The 13020-nt window shown below is 43.6% G+C and overlaps 2 protein-coding genes across 5 annotated transcripts in view; both read left to right on the top strand.

Annotated features, from left to right (window-relative positions):
• CLTCL1 (clathrin heavy chain like 1) overlaps positions 1-3689 on the top strand; it is a 61121-nt gene extending 57432 nt beyond the window's left edge. For 2 of the 4 annotated variants that reach the window (XM_054996332.1, XM_054996331.1), the window contains one exon: positions 2412-3689. In XM_054996332.1, coding sequence (XP_054852307.1) covers positions 2412-2527 — 116 coding nt within the window. In that variant the 3' untranslated portion in view covers positions 2528-3689. The remainder of the gene's footprint in view (positions 1-2411) is intronic. The other 2 variants (XM_054996334.1, XM_054996333.1) reach the window with 1 other exon arrangement.
• A 7359-nt stretch (positions 3690-11048) lies between these two features.
• SLC25A1 (solute carrier family 25 member 1) overlaps positions 11049-13020 on the top strand; it is a 52336-nt gene continuing 50364 nt past the window's right edge. Inside the window, exon 1 of the mRNA XM_054996175.1 lies at positions 11049-11914. Within this exon, the coding sequence (XP_054852150.1) occupies positions 11800-11914 (115 nt within the window). The 5' untranslated portion in view covers positions 11049-11799. The remainder of the gene's footprint in view (positions 11915-13020) is intronic.

The following is a 13020-nucleotide window of genomic DNA, read 5'->3' as shown; positions in this document are numbered from 1 at the left end:
AAGCTTTCGAGAATCACAGTTCTCTTCGTCAGATGCATGAAGAAACTGGTCAGATATAGAGGAGGAGAGGGGAGGGAGGAGTAGATGCAAACAGCTGCTTCTGATATGGAGATCAGTTTGCTTCTGTTAAGGAAATCAGTTACTTCTGTTGGGTGGATGGGTTTCCCAGCTCAAACCCATCCAACGTATCATCAGTGAGCTACAACCCATCCTGGAAAATGATACCTCTCTCTCAGAAGCCCTGGGTGGAAGACCTCTCCTTGCCTACAGACAGCCTCCAACCTTAAACGACTTCTCACTTACAATCATGAATTGGCTAGCAGAGTCCCCAGCACAGGTACCAGGCCCTGCAACAGACCCAGATGCCAGCTCTGCCCTTATATCTACCATGGGAATACAAAATTACAGGACCCAGTGGCATCAACTACACTGTCTCTGGCTCTTACAGCTGCTCATCCTCCAATGTGATATATGCCCTCATGTGCCAACAATGTCCATCTGCTCTGTACATTGGACAAACCAGCCAACCTCTACGCAAAAGAATAAATGGACACAAATCTGTCATTAGAAATGGCAACATCCAGAAACCAGTGGGAGAACACTTCAGTCTACCAGGACATTCCATCAAAGACTTAAAGGTCACTGTAGTTCAACAGAAACCTTTCAAAAACAAAATCCAACGGGAAGCTGCTGAATTGGAATTCATATATAAATTTGACTCAGTCTGGGACTGAATAGGGACTATGAATGGTTATCTCATTATCAGAAGTAACTGATTTCCTTAACAGAAGCAAACTGATCTCCATATCAGAAGCAGCTGTTTGCATCTACTCCTCCTTCCCCTCTCCTCCTCTATATCTGACCAGTTTCTTGTTGCCCTCCATGCATCTGATGAAGAGAACTGTGATTCTCGAAAGCTTATGCTACAATAAAGTTGGTTAGTCTTAAAGGTGCTACTGGACTCTTTTTGATTTTAAAACCAAAGTGTATCTGCAAATTGTAGATGTATTAGTTCCTTAGAGCTAAGGAACTCCCACTAAATGGATATCTGAATGGAACAATCATGCAAATCCTCTGGAAACAATTATTTGAAGTAATCCCAGAGACTTAATTCAAGGGGGAAAGAATATTAGTTATTAACAGTACTTCAAACCTATAGCTAGGTAAAAACTTGTCTCATCCTGGGCAACAAAGGCTTTGATACGTCATGTTTCTTAGGAACTTGAATCCTGTTAAGGAGGAAGATGCCATCTCTTCTTCCAGACATATGCAGTTCCCCTTTGATCTTTATTAAGCAAAAGGTAGACATTTTAGACATTTTTGTTCAAAATTATACTCTTTAAGATCCTCCATTAAAGGAAACTTGTGATGGAGGTTCACTTTGTGGTGGGAATAGCTTAAATTGGAGCTCTACTTCCTGCATGAGGCATGTGGGTTTTTAGTAGTGTGTTTAACATCATGTGTGTCTGGTCTGTGACAAGAGTTAATAAACAGAGGCTGGGTGAACATAACTAACAAATCTAACTGCAGTGTGTGAAAATTCTGGCCATGCATAACATCTTGTGTATTTTTATTTGTTGGAATTTTAAAGATTCCCTGAAACTCGATTTTGAAGCTCATATGAGGAATGTATGCTCCTTCTGGATGCCTGAAACATCCTCCCACTCTACTCCGCTCCCACTCCACCGCCCCCCCCCCCTCCCCTATTCATTGGTGTTTGTTATGCATTGTGTCTCTTTGGCCACTTTTAATGCAGTATAGGAATACTGAAGACACTGTTAAGTCAAACAGCTCCTTCAATATGGGAGGCTAGTGAGTTGATGGTAAGCCATGAAACCCAGTACATACATGGAATGTAAGAACTTAAGTCTGGAGTTTTCTGGAGGGTTAGTTCTTGGCTTTAAAGTTAGCTGGACTCAGTGGTAGAGCAGATTCTGAAGTTCTTTCTATTGAGTCGGACCATTGGTCTGTCTTATCTATCTATCAGTCTGACTATCTGGTCTTTTTAATAGGTATTGAATCTTGAACCTTCTGCATGTAAAGCGGATGCTTTGCCACTGAGCCACGGCCTCTTCCCAATCTAATTGTCAGTTAAAAGCATCTCATAGCGGGGGAAATGGAGTGACGCTCTGGAGAACTGCCACTGGACCAGTAGGCAGTCCTGAACTATTTGGGGAAATCATTTGATTTGGATAAGGCAGCTTCATATGAGCAGCCATTTAGAACTGGTAATTTCACTGTACCACTCTTCAAACCCAAACGAACATACCCCTATTCTATTTCAATGCTAAATGCAGGGATTGTAGAAAAACAATGTAATGTTTTTGGAATGTGCAAAAACTGTAGTTCTCAAGTGTTTCAGGGTGCGGAGTGGGAACCAGCTCTGACTTCTTGTCCTTGCCTCCTTCTAGGCCAGCAGCTGATGTTAACAGCAGGCCCCAACACAGTACCTCCACAAGCCAACTTCCCCTACGGATACACAGCACCAGGATTCACCCAGCCACCTGTTTATGGTTTCAATATGTAATTTTTGCTCTGATGGACCTTTTAATGGTCTTCTCTTCCCGTCCCTTTTTACTTTCTTTTTGTCCAAGAAGGCACAGATGACTCCCTGTGTTTTGGCTGAATGTGATCCCAATGGGTTAAGAGACATCAAAAGGACACTGTTATTTATTGCTATGTCCTGTTACATTTCAACTTTGAAAGGCAGCTTTTTTTCCTCCCTTGTTACTGACATTGCCAGGCTCTAGCTGAAGTGGCACTGCCACTGAACTTACAATGCTGCAATAACCTTGAGGCTGGGGAGAATGAGGGGCAGAGGCCTGTCTCTTCTCTCACCGCAGACCCTTTTGCCAAATGTGTTCCTGCTGGGGCATACCCTAGCACCAAGCTGTTAATACTCTTAAATACAGGAAGAGATTATGCTACTTGGTAGCAGGGAATTAATTGCAGAAACCTTCTTATTGGTGAGATGCATTGAAAAAACTCTTGATTCCACCCAGCCCCTACTTGTATGTAGCCCTGGGCAAATGAGAAAGAGTATAGAAGTGTATTGGTAGTAGGGGGAGCAGAGAACAAAAGTCAGCTTGACAGAATATTGTTGGGGGAGGAGGTGCAGAAAAGAAACTTAGCCTTCTGGAATAGTTTGAAGCTCTTTATTAGAGAATAAATTGGATCATATCACAGAGCAGACATTTCCCAGGTCTTTTTTTTCCCCTTTAGCATAAAGGGCACGCATGATATTCATTGGCATTAAATGGTACACCCTTCAGTGTGATTTGGGAAGCAAATGTCTTCAGAGGTATGTGCCTGGACATCTGGTTGTGGAAATGTGTGAAGAGGCCAGTGTTAGCAAGAAGCACCATCAACTTTGAAATAAAAGGGAAGTGGTGAACTCCTGCTTCAGTACCTGAAAGCTGATCCTTAAAACAAGGATCTGGACTGTAATGGGTTGAAAACTCCTGGCTTTGCTCCAGCTTCTGTGGAGTGTAGTTGGTGTGCCAACTACGTGCACGCACACTTTTTCCAATAGAGAATGCCAACAGGGATGTACTATTTTGTGCCACTTTTCAAAGATACATCATTAACATTTTATGTACTTAGATAACGATGTATAATTTATGGCTATGAATCTTGTGCTAATCATGAATACTATGAAAGTCCAATTATAAAACATAAATCTAACCAGTGTCCACTGTGTGGTTTGAAACGCTGAGGGACAAGGGGTGTTGACTAGTACTGCACAAGAGACGGTGTATAGAGTAACCACCAAAAGGGAAAATATATGTAATCACCTCATTTCCCCCCCCCCTTCTGTGTCTCAGCCTCCTTAGGGGGAGGGGGACGCACAATTTTTCTCTCGAGCAAACAGGTACCTTATATCCTCAAACTTGAGTTCGTTCGATATTTAGTCCTGAAAATATTACTTTAGGGTGTAATAGTTCTTGTGTTGTTCAGTGCACCAGCTGCTTCACTACAAACTTGGTGCCTATTACCCCACACACAAAAGAGCCATGACAACAGACCCTAAAACTAAACTTTTGTGCTAGATACTGAGTTGGATACACTAGTACACGGATGGTGGGATCTTCCTTCCCCTACCCTGAAGCCATTTCTAAGCTTGGGAAAGCTTACTCCTAGCATTAAAGGACTTGCTTGTCCTAATAACTAATAGCTGTACTAATACTAATAGCTGTATGGCTGGGCAGCTGTAGTCGGGAGGCAGAAAGGGTGAAGATCAGAGAAATGCCTCCGTGGGGAGATGGGGTGGGGAATAACTGAGACTGACAGTACTTTTTTCCCTTAATGGTTTGCAGGATCCAAGCATTAGTGATGTTAATTAGATGGTTAACATGATGAAAACAGAGCTAAGGCCAGCCACAGAGAATATAGGAATTTCTATATACCTACAAGGCTCCCCAGGTATGCAGAAAAAATTATCTTTAATGAGGGGAACCTCTGCTCATGTGCCCTACTCCACCCCCACTCCCCCGGCCTAGTCAAAACTGGGCATGATTTAAGAGACATAAACTTCTAAGAGTTGGATAAAATGGGGATGAGAGAATAGACCTGTTCAAGCTCCTGAAAACTTCCAGAATCCCCAAGGGGGCAGAGTTGATGTGTGGCTTGGTTGGATTCAGTGGGAAAGTTAATGGAAGGAGGAGTTAGAGTATGGCTAGCTCAAGGTGCCAGTTTGTTTTAAAATGACTACAAATGTGTCTTCAAACATGTATTTGATCACAGAAGATAGAAGAAAATTCTTCAGAAGACAGCTCTTAATGGGTGTATTTCTACACTTACATAGTCTTGAATAAGCTGTTTGCAAGAATGAACAGTGACCTTGATAGTGGTAATACTAACATTGGCTTGCTATTTCTGATGTGCTAACTTAGTTATAATGGATCTATAGAAGATGGAGCGCCAGATTCCAGTCACTTCTAGCTCACTGAGATGGAACTGTTAAATCCCTGTCTTCTGTAAATCCCATTGCTGTAGTCCAAGTACTTCATTATTCCATTTTATTCTTCTGGTAACTTGCTTAAATAAACTAAGGGTTGAGAGTGACTGGCCAATGTGATTCAAGAGCCCTCCCTCTGGAGAAGAACTCTGTTATCTACTCCTACTCCAATATTACCCACTATGCCATGGTAGCTCAAAATCCCAAATTGGGCTAGCAAGCATTTGAAGCATGTAACTAATGCCTTTAAATCGTCATTGAGTAGTTTATGTTCATTAGGGGCTTTTCATGCACCTTTGGGGCATCATCACATCTTTGCTTCATTCATCTGTTGCTGTGAGAATCTTGTTAGAAGTAACCTATCAACTACTTCTGCAACTTTGATTCTTCCTTTGGTAATGTGCCCTCCAGCCACTTGGTAACACTATGCAGTTTGATATCTGTTGACTTTAAACCTAATGCAGCACCATAGCCTTCAAGAAGGAACTCATGTATTCCTGTTAGTGGTAGAGGCATCATGTAATAACTGCTGTGTTCTGTATTTTCAAAGGAAAGCAAAGAAGCCTGTGGTGCAACTATATATTTATGGGCCCAACAAGGTAGATTAAGGTACACACAATTTACCGCCCCCGTCATCCCATTGTAAAACAGTTACAGTCTTCTGGGCCACTTTCACTATGCCCAGCCCAGTCCTCCTCCCATTCCCTTCATGTTTGTGCATTTGCATAATCCTTAGCCTCAAAGAAATCAGGTGAGTTTTAAAGCTTGCTTACTATTGTGCTGTTGCAGTTATGTCTAATAAAGATGTTTAATGTTTTGGTCCATTGGAGAAAATTTAGCTATTGGCTATCTCTGGGAAAATTCTCACTAAATATACTATGTCTGAAATGTCAGCTGGTGGTGAACAACTGTGGTGGTGCGGACATGTTTATAAGCAGTCCTGCTGTGCATAGAGAAGGAATAGGGATCTATAGGAGGGAGCGAGTTGGTCTGGTATGCTCAAAGAGGTAAATGAATCAGATGCTTCCATTGTCTTACATCTGCCAGACTCTCAAGAGATGATGATAATCTCTTCTTCTTTACCCCTCAAGAGCAGTGCCAGTCTTGTCTTGGTTTTTATGGAGATCAAATCAGGGCAAAACTTGTTTTACTTTTTGTAAGAAGATGGGGCAAATTTTTAAAAAAAAGATACTAACAGATCTTTAAGTAGCTGTTTATAACAAGATTGAGTCACTTGACCCTACCTATAATCACCAGCATAGTAACCCAAAGTTAAATGCCTTTTTTCAGCACTGCTCTTGCTGAGAGAGCAAGTGACCTACCTAAAGATCCTCTAGTCATTCAGGGAGGGGTGAATACTCCTGGCCTACTCAAAGCAAGGCTAAATAAGGCATTAAAAAAAACCCTTAAGAACACTGCCTTCCTAAAGGGATACTGTGTGGACTAAGAACCCTGAATAAAATTGTAGTATTCCCTATAATATTGAAAATACAAGCAAATCTGTACCCTGTTACACTCTGCTAGGGTAAGTGGAACTTCTTCCTCCAGTAGGATTTCTGCATATATTTACTGTACTTTCTGTATGTCTCATCCAGTGCTATATGCTAATATAGCAGCTTGCCAAGCACCAGTGACTCACTACTGGTAAACAAAACAAATACAACTGCCGTCATCAAAGTATGTGAGTATGGATGTGATATGCCTACCTTTAGCTATGATAAGAATCCATGCTGAGTTGCAGGCTAATGAATGTAAAAGAGGAGGAAAAGGGCAGTATATTTTTATAGACCATGGTATAGCCTGAACAAACAAGATGCACACACCAGGCTAAAGCTGAGCATCTTTAAATCTGGCCTGTGCCAGATTTGGAACCCTGAACAGACGGTCTTGAGTTTATTGAGTGGGAAGCTATAAATACACGATACACAAATAATGTTTCAGGGATGAGAATTCCTGAGCTTTAGTATGACTGCCTAAATAATCTGACTTACGTGAGATTGTCTAGAATTAAATGGCAAATGTTGAATGCTGTGATCTAGAAGGGGAATGGGTGGATACAGGACTCACAAAGGTGCCCTAATTGGTACTTGGATCCTGCAGTCCACTAGAGGGCAGCCTTGTTTAAAGTGTATCTGGATTAATTAAAAAGAACTTTGGCCCTTAAAGCACGCATCAAGACATGAAGGCAAGATGATTAAGACTGCACTCTTAAGCCGAGTCACTCCCTTCTCAGTCCATTCAAGTCAATGGGCTTAGAAGGGTATGATTCTGTTAAGCATTGTGCTGTCGTGCCAATTGTCAGGGCATATTGTAATATGCAAGGAAGAAGCAGGAGATAGTATATGTTGTGCATAAAATACTTTTGTACAGATTGTAAGATCAACCCTACTGGAGCAGAGCAATGTCCTGTTTAGCCCACCATCCTGTTCCCTCAGTGGCTGAGCATATGCACCCATTAGGCAAAGCCACAGAGGGAGAAAAAAAAGCCTTCCCTTCTCTCCACAGAAGAAAAAGTCTTCCTTTGATACTTCCTCCCCCTGTAGCTGTCATTCAGTGGTACAAGTGGGGGACCTGCAGGGACTCATGGGAAATAGCTGTATGTAGCTGGTCCAGAGAGAGATTTTTGTATTTTCCTGCAAGCCTTGAACTTTACCTCTTTCCAATCCTGTTAGCGGGCAGTGCTGGAAATTGAACCTGGAACTTCTGCATGCCAAGCAGATGTTCTCCCGCTGAGCTGTGGCCCCTCTGACAGTTTGTACCTGTTGTAGCAGCCAAGATGATTTCAGGCCTGACTTGGTTGAGAAGGAACTGCATCCTTCATCTAGACAGTGTGATCCTATATACTGATCTGGCTCTCATCCCTGAGGTCAGTTTTGCTTTCTCCAGATGCTCGGTGATTGTGATGACCTGCTTTCTGTTTCCATGGAATTGGCTTTTTTTCAGCGTTGGCACAGGTGTATATTCAATGTGCAATTACAAAACCACTGATGTGGTGTGGGCATTCTTAAGACAGAGCAGGAATGAAAAGGCGGTTATGGACTGCAAATCCTGAGTATACCCTACAAGAATAATTTTCTTACAAAAGATCTGTATCCTACTGTAGAGCATGGGAAAGTGTATTTTAGAAGTGTACCAGCTTTCATGGGTACATTTCAGCCTGCAATCATAGCCAAGTTTATTCAAAGATAAACCTCATTAATTGTGCTTGCAAATGAAGCCTTTGGGCGTAACCGAATAAATGTGTTATTTACAGAAAATATATTTACTGAATCCAAGGAGAAACAAATAACGACAGGACTGTCACAAAATAGTAAGCAAGCGTTTGAATTCTTCAGAAATAAGTTACATTTGAAAGGGTGGGTATAAGGGCATGAGGGAAAGACCTTTTCGGATTGTAACAGCTTTTAAGAGGTAGCAGGGAGAGTTGCATGGAACCGTGCCTGGTGCAAAAAGATCATCGGTTGCACCAAAGGCTTCTGGAATAAAGACCGTGGCTGCTCGGCATCTGAACACTATTAAAGCTACCAATAATTCTATCTCTAATGCTCATTAAAACACAAAGACCTTTGTTTCCGCAAACAGCAGAAGTAAAGAAAAATGCAGCAGCCCCTATATTAATGTGTAGTAGTAGGTGAAGAATCAGTGGAAGCTGAATTCCCTTCATCTTGTTTTGCCTTATCGATTTGCTGGTGGATATGTTTTTGCCATGAAGACAAAGCTCCAGGCTGTAGGGGGTCACCTTTCTCCAGGCGTAGGATTCCTAAGAACTCTCTCAGATATTCCTGATTGACTGCTGTGGAGGACAAAAAAGAGAATTGAGTCGGAAGTTGCAACTTTCCCCCTCTGGGCATGTGCTGTTGGAGCTCTCTCTCTGAAAGGAAGAGGTTTTCATGTCTAAAAGGTAGTTCCAAAGTTCCCAGATCATAACTCCGTGCAAGCCCAATGCCCATTGGTGTGAATTGAAGAATTGGTGTGAATTGAAGTGGCTTGAAGAACAGTTACAGGTAAGCAACCTGTTTTTCTCCCCATGGATCTCTGTTAGAGCTAAATTGAGTGTGATCTGATTTCAACTGTCAATCTCCAGAACTAGCAATAAAAAGACTAGTTGAGTGAATTTGTTTTTAAAAATTCAGTATTACTCAACAGCATTGAGATTCTTTATTGCTCACATTCAGTCCTTTATGACTCTGACATGATGCCTCCTTGCCTTTGTAATAAAGTCATATTCTCCACTGATTTTTCCTGACTTGCCTTTTTGCCCTATTGCAGACATCAATCTCCTGTTTTCATGTTGCACCGAGACACTGTTTGAGCCATAAAGTGTGTTCACTTCTCTTTTAAGGCAAAAATTGCCCCTAAAACCAGCGAAGATTTGCCAGCCCATGTGGGAAATTTGCAGAACTATAAAACTATAGCTGGGGCTAAACCCGTTTTACAAACATTTTGATCTGCACAGGGGTCAGCCCTTGTCTATTAAATACAGATTTAAAGAAGGTGTTTATTATTTAAATATATATCCTATGACATGGGCTTAAAGTAGCTAACAGTAATTATTCCCAATGCAAATACTTTTCCCCCTAAGAAATTAAATGGATTGAGAGAGGAGAGGCCAAATTAACTTTAACTGTGCAAAAAACATACTTACAGTCTTGTCTCTCCTCCCTTTAGCATTTGGTAACTAAGAAGGAAGGCAAGGAACTTAGCTGGAGCTGAATCCAGGTATAATGGAAGAATCTTGACGGTTCTTTTCCCTTGTCTCTATTCTTTACCATATAGTATTAAGCACATATTTTTCCCCCTTCTGTTTTATGTGTAGGATTTTTTTTGTCTCAATTTACAGCTACGCATTTGTCTATCATAACAATGGATCTTTTACTGCAAGCTGCTTTGAGAACCCAAACCAAATTTCTAGTCTAAATTAACTTAATAATAAAGGATGCAATTACTGAGTATTTTTTAGGACATGCAGGTTTTGCAAATATAGTAGTTAGGCCTTCAGTGTAAAGTGAGGCTGTTTTAGGCTGAAATCTCTCGTGCTGTAAAAATGCAAAAAAGGCTGAAATGCCGATGTAAATTCACTGCCTGTTTGAAAAGATGCTTTCAGTTTTCTTCCTCCTGCCAAACATCACTGTTTTTTTACCTTCACTGGGGGAACCAGCCAGGTATATACAGGCTGTTCCTAGGAGGAGATGTGTCAAGACGTGTCCTGGGTCAGCCTCTACTTGGGAGGAAGACTCTTCCAAGAAGATTCCTCAGCGGCTGAGGAGCTGTCTGTGGTCCTATACTGGAAGCTCCCTAGCAAGTTGTGCTACAATATTGGCAAAATGTATAGTTTCTAGATGGGTAATAAACAAAATTGGATGAGAGGAAAAAACTCCCCCCCACACACACACACACCAGATTAAACTCGATTATGGATGTAGAGGGTGATGTTCACTGTAAATTGTTGTGTGATGTTAGGACCTTCAACCTGCCTTCCCCATCATGCCAGTCTTGGACTTCCCATTTTTTCCAGTACTGCACAGCTGCTTATTTTCTACTTGCTCCTTGAAAACTGTGATCTTACTCATGTGTGCTCTGAAGGAAGTCCTATTTTATCCAGTGGAGGGCTGCACTGTAAGGAAATGGTTCAGAGATGCATAGATAAGGGGACAGTGAACTGTACTACTATGTACTCTATGGTTCTGTAAGTTTATTTCTGCTGGGTAGTTTTTGCATCATTTAATGTCATCTTCACTAGCAATGGTTCAGCATTTGTTCACCTCTGTATCAGATTTCTGCTGGTTTTCCAATTTCTGCAGTCCCTGCTCTGTTGCTTTGTTTATTGAAAGTCCTAGCTGATGATCACATTGACTGACACTGTGTAATCTGCCTTAAGTCCAGTGGGAAAAGCGGATATAAATAAAGATATTTAAGATTGTTACCTTGTCTTTTTTAAAAGGGAAGAAATATTAGGATTTTGGGGGGCCTCTTCACTATTACCTTCCCTGTTCTGCAGTACTGTAAGGCCTAAAACTTGCCAAGGCTAAACTGGGTTCTTCTTTCATTACCAGCAGCAGCCTTGAAACATACACAATAAAGAAGAGAGTGCCTCTGAACATGTGCGGCGTGCTTTCTTTTAATTATCTCAGTACTTCTAGTCCCCATGCAGTTGCAATTAGGGGAAACTAATTTTACATCCCCTATTAAGTGGTTGGGTTGCGAAGCAGCGTTCTGCTGGTTCAACTCCCACTATTCCCATGAGCTCAGCAGGTGGCCGCGGGTAAGCCACTCCTCTCAGCCCCAGCTGTATTGCAGGGATAATAAGACTGACTTTGTTCACCGCCCTGAGTGGGGCAGCAGGTATTTTAAAATTCAGTGCTACTTATGGTGTAAATCAAACGTAGCGTGCAGGAGAATCCAATTGTCTTGCTACGTTAAATGGCAGGCAGGCCCTGTTTTCTCCTTCCATTTGTAAAAGGCGGGGCGGTGGTGAAGAATCTACTCCAGAGAGGCCGCTCTCCCCGCACGGATCACGGCTTCTGAGAAAGTCCCGCCGTTTGCAAGGGAAGCGAGAGCAGCTCCGCCTCCTCCGCGCTCGCTCCTCCTCAAACAGCATGTCAATTACAAGGATGTGACGCTAGCGGCGGCAGCGCCTGCCACACCCCCGCTGGGGGAGAAGGGGGCGGCGGCTGGAGCGCCGTAATATACTTCCCCGCCTGGCTGGGCGCGGGTCTAGGTGGGGCCGCGAGCCGGATCTGCGTCTCTCGTGCGCTCCCGGAGCAGGAGCCGCGCTTGCAGTTTGGCACACAGCGCCGCGCTGCTGGGTCCGGGCGGTGCCGTCCCTCTCTTCCTTTGCAACCATGTCTTCGTCGTCGCCTCCTTTCGATAACCCTTTCCCCAGACCTCGCTGCTTGGCCGCTGCCGCCCCCGCCGGCAAAGCGAAACTGACCCACCCGGGCAAAGCTATCCTGGCAGGTAAATTCGAGGATGGGTCCTTGCGGTGGGAAGGGATGGCGTTTCGGTTGGTGGCGTTCGCTGGAACCTTGCGTGCAAAAAGGGGCTCTCTGCGGCATGCAGAAGGAGAGATCTTTGACTCTGGAAAGCTCACGCCCTGCAAATCCTGTGGGTCTCTAAGGTACCCCTGCGCTCAGCTTCTGCTGCGCTAGTCTCGAACGGGCCGTTTCGTCTTGCTTCCACTCGCCTCTTCTCTCTCTCGGCAAACTTTGTAACTTCTTCCCGCTTTGCAGACATCCTCGTTCGGCTTCAACCAACCGTGCGTGCAAGGAGGATGGCGGCTGTGGTCCTCCTTGGCGAGTCTGGGCAGAGAGAAGGGATCGGGGCTGTGCCACTTTCCAGTCGGCTTTGCGCGAGGCGATTCCTTGCATGTTTGCAACCGGTAGTAGGTAGATAAAACAACCAGACGCCCGCCAGCTGCGCCCCGCCTTTGCCGGGTGTGTCGCTGCCGCTGTCGAGAACTGGTTGGTGGGTTGGAATCAGCTGCATTTTGCGAACCTGTTTGTTTGGTGGTTTGAAAGCGACTCCTGGGCTGTGTCTGCGTTTGGCTTTAGACTTTTATGGGCCGTTTAGACTTTTTTTATTGATTATAACGAATGCCTAATCAAGGTGGCACCGACAGTGCTTGTGCTTGGCAGCTCCTTTAGGCTATCGGAAGAGCAAGCCGCCAGCTTGTACTCTTTGCGCCTTGAACTTTGGCACAATAGATGCGGTGCTTTATCTGGCACGCAGCGGAGCTCCCTGCTCTAGGACGCTCCTCTGAAGAGCCTTGGTGACCCTGTTTTGTGAAAAATATTCTTGGCAAATGGTGACCCTTGAGGGTGGTTGCTGCCCACTTGTCTTCAGGACAACGGGGTGCTTTTGGTACCCCAGGAATGCTGAATCTGTCTTCACCCTTAATGGAGAAGTAGCTCCCCCACCCGTAACTCTGCTAAATACAACAAATTTAGAAGAATCCTAACCACTTGTTACTTCATGTGCCAGTTTGACTCTGAAAAATGTGGCCATGATGGTTTGCAATAGCTAGCTGATACATGCAGTGGCATTTCTCCCACTCAGCTCTGCGG

The sequence above is a fragment of the Eublepharis macularius genome, chromosome 13 (assembly GCF_028583425.1).
Source record: "Eublepharis macularius isolate TG4126 chromosome 13, MPM_Emac_v1.0, whole genome shotgun sequence".
In the NCBI taxonomy this organism is placed as follows: Eukaryota; Metazoa; Chordata; class Lepidosauria; order Squamata; family Eublepharidae; genus Eublepharis; species Eublepharis macularius.
Note: the sequence above shows the minus strand (reverse complement) of the source record. Positions and strands in the feature narration are given on the sequence as shown.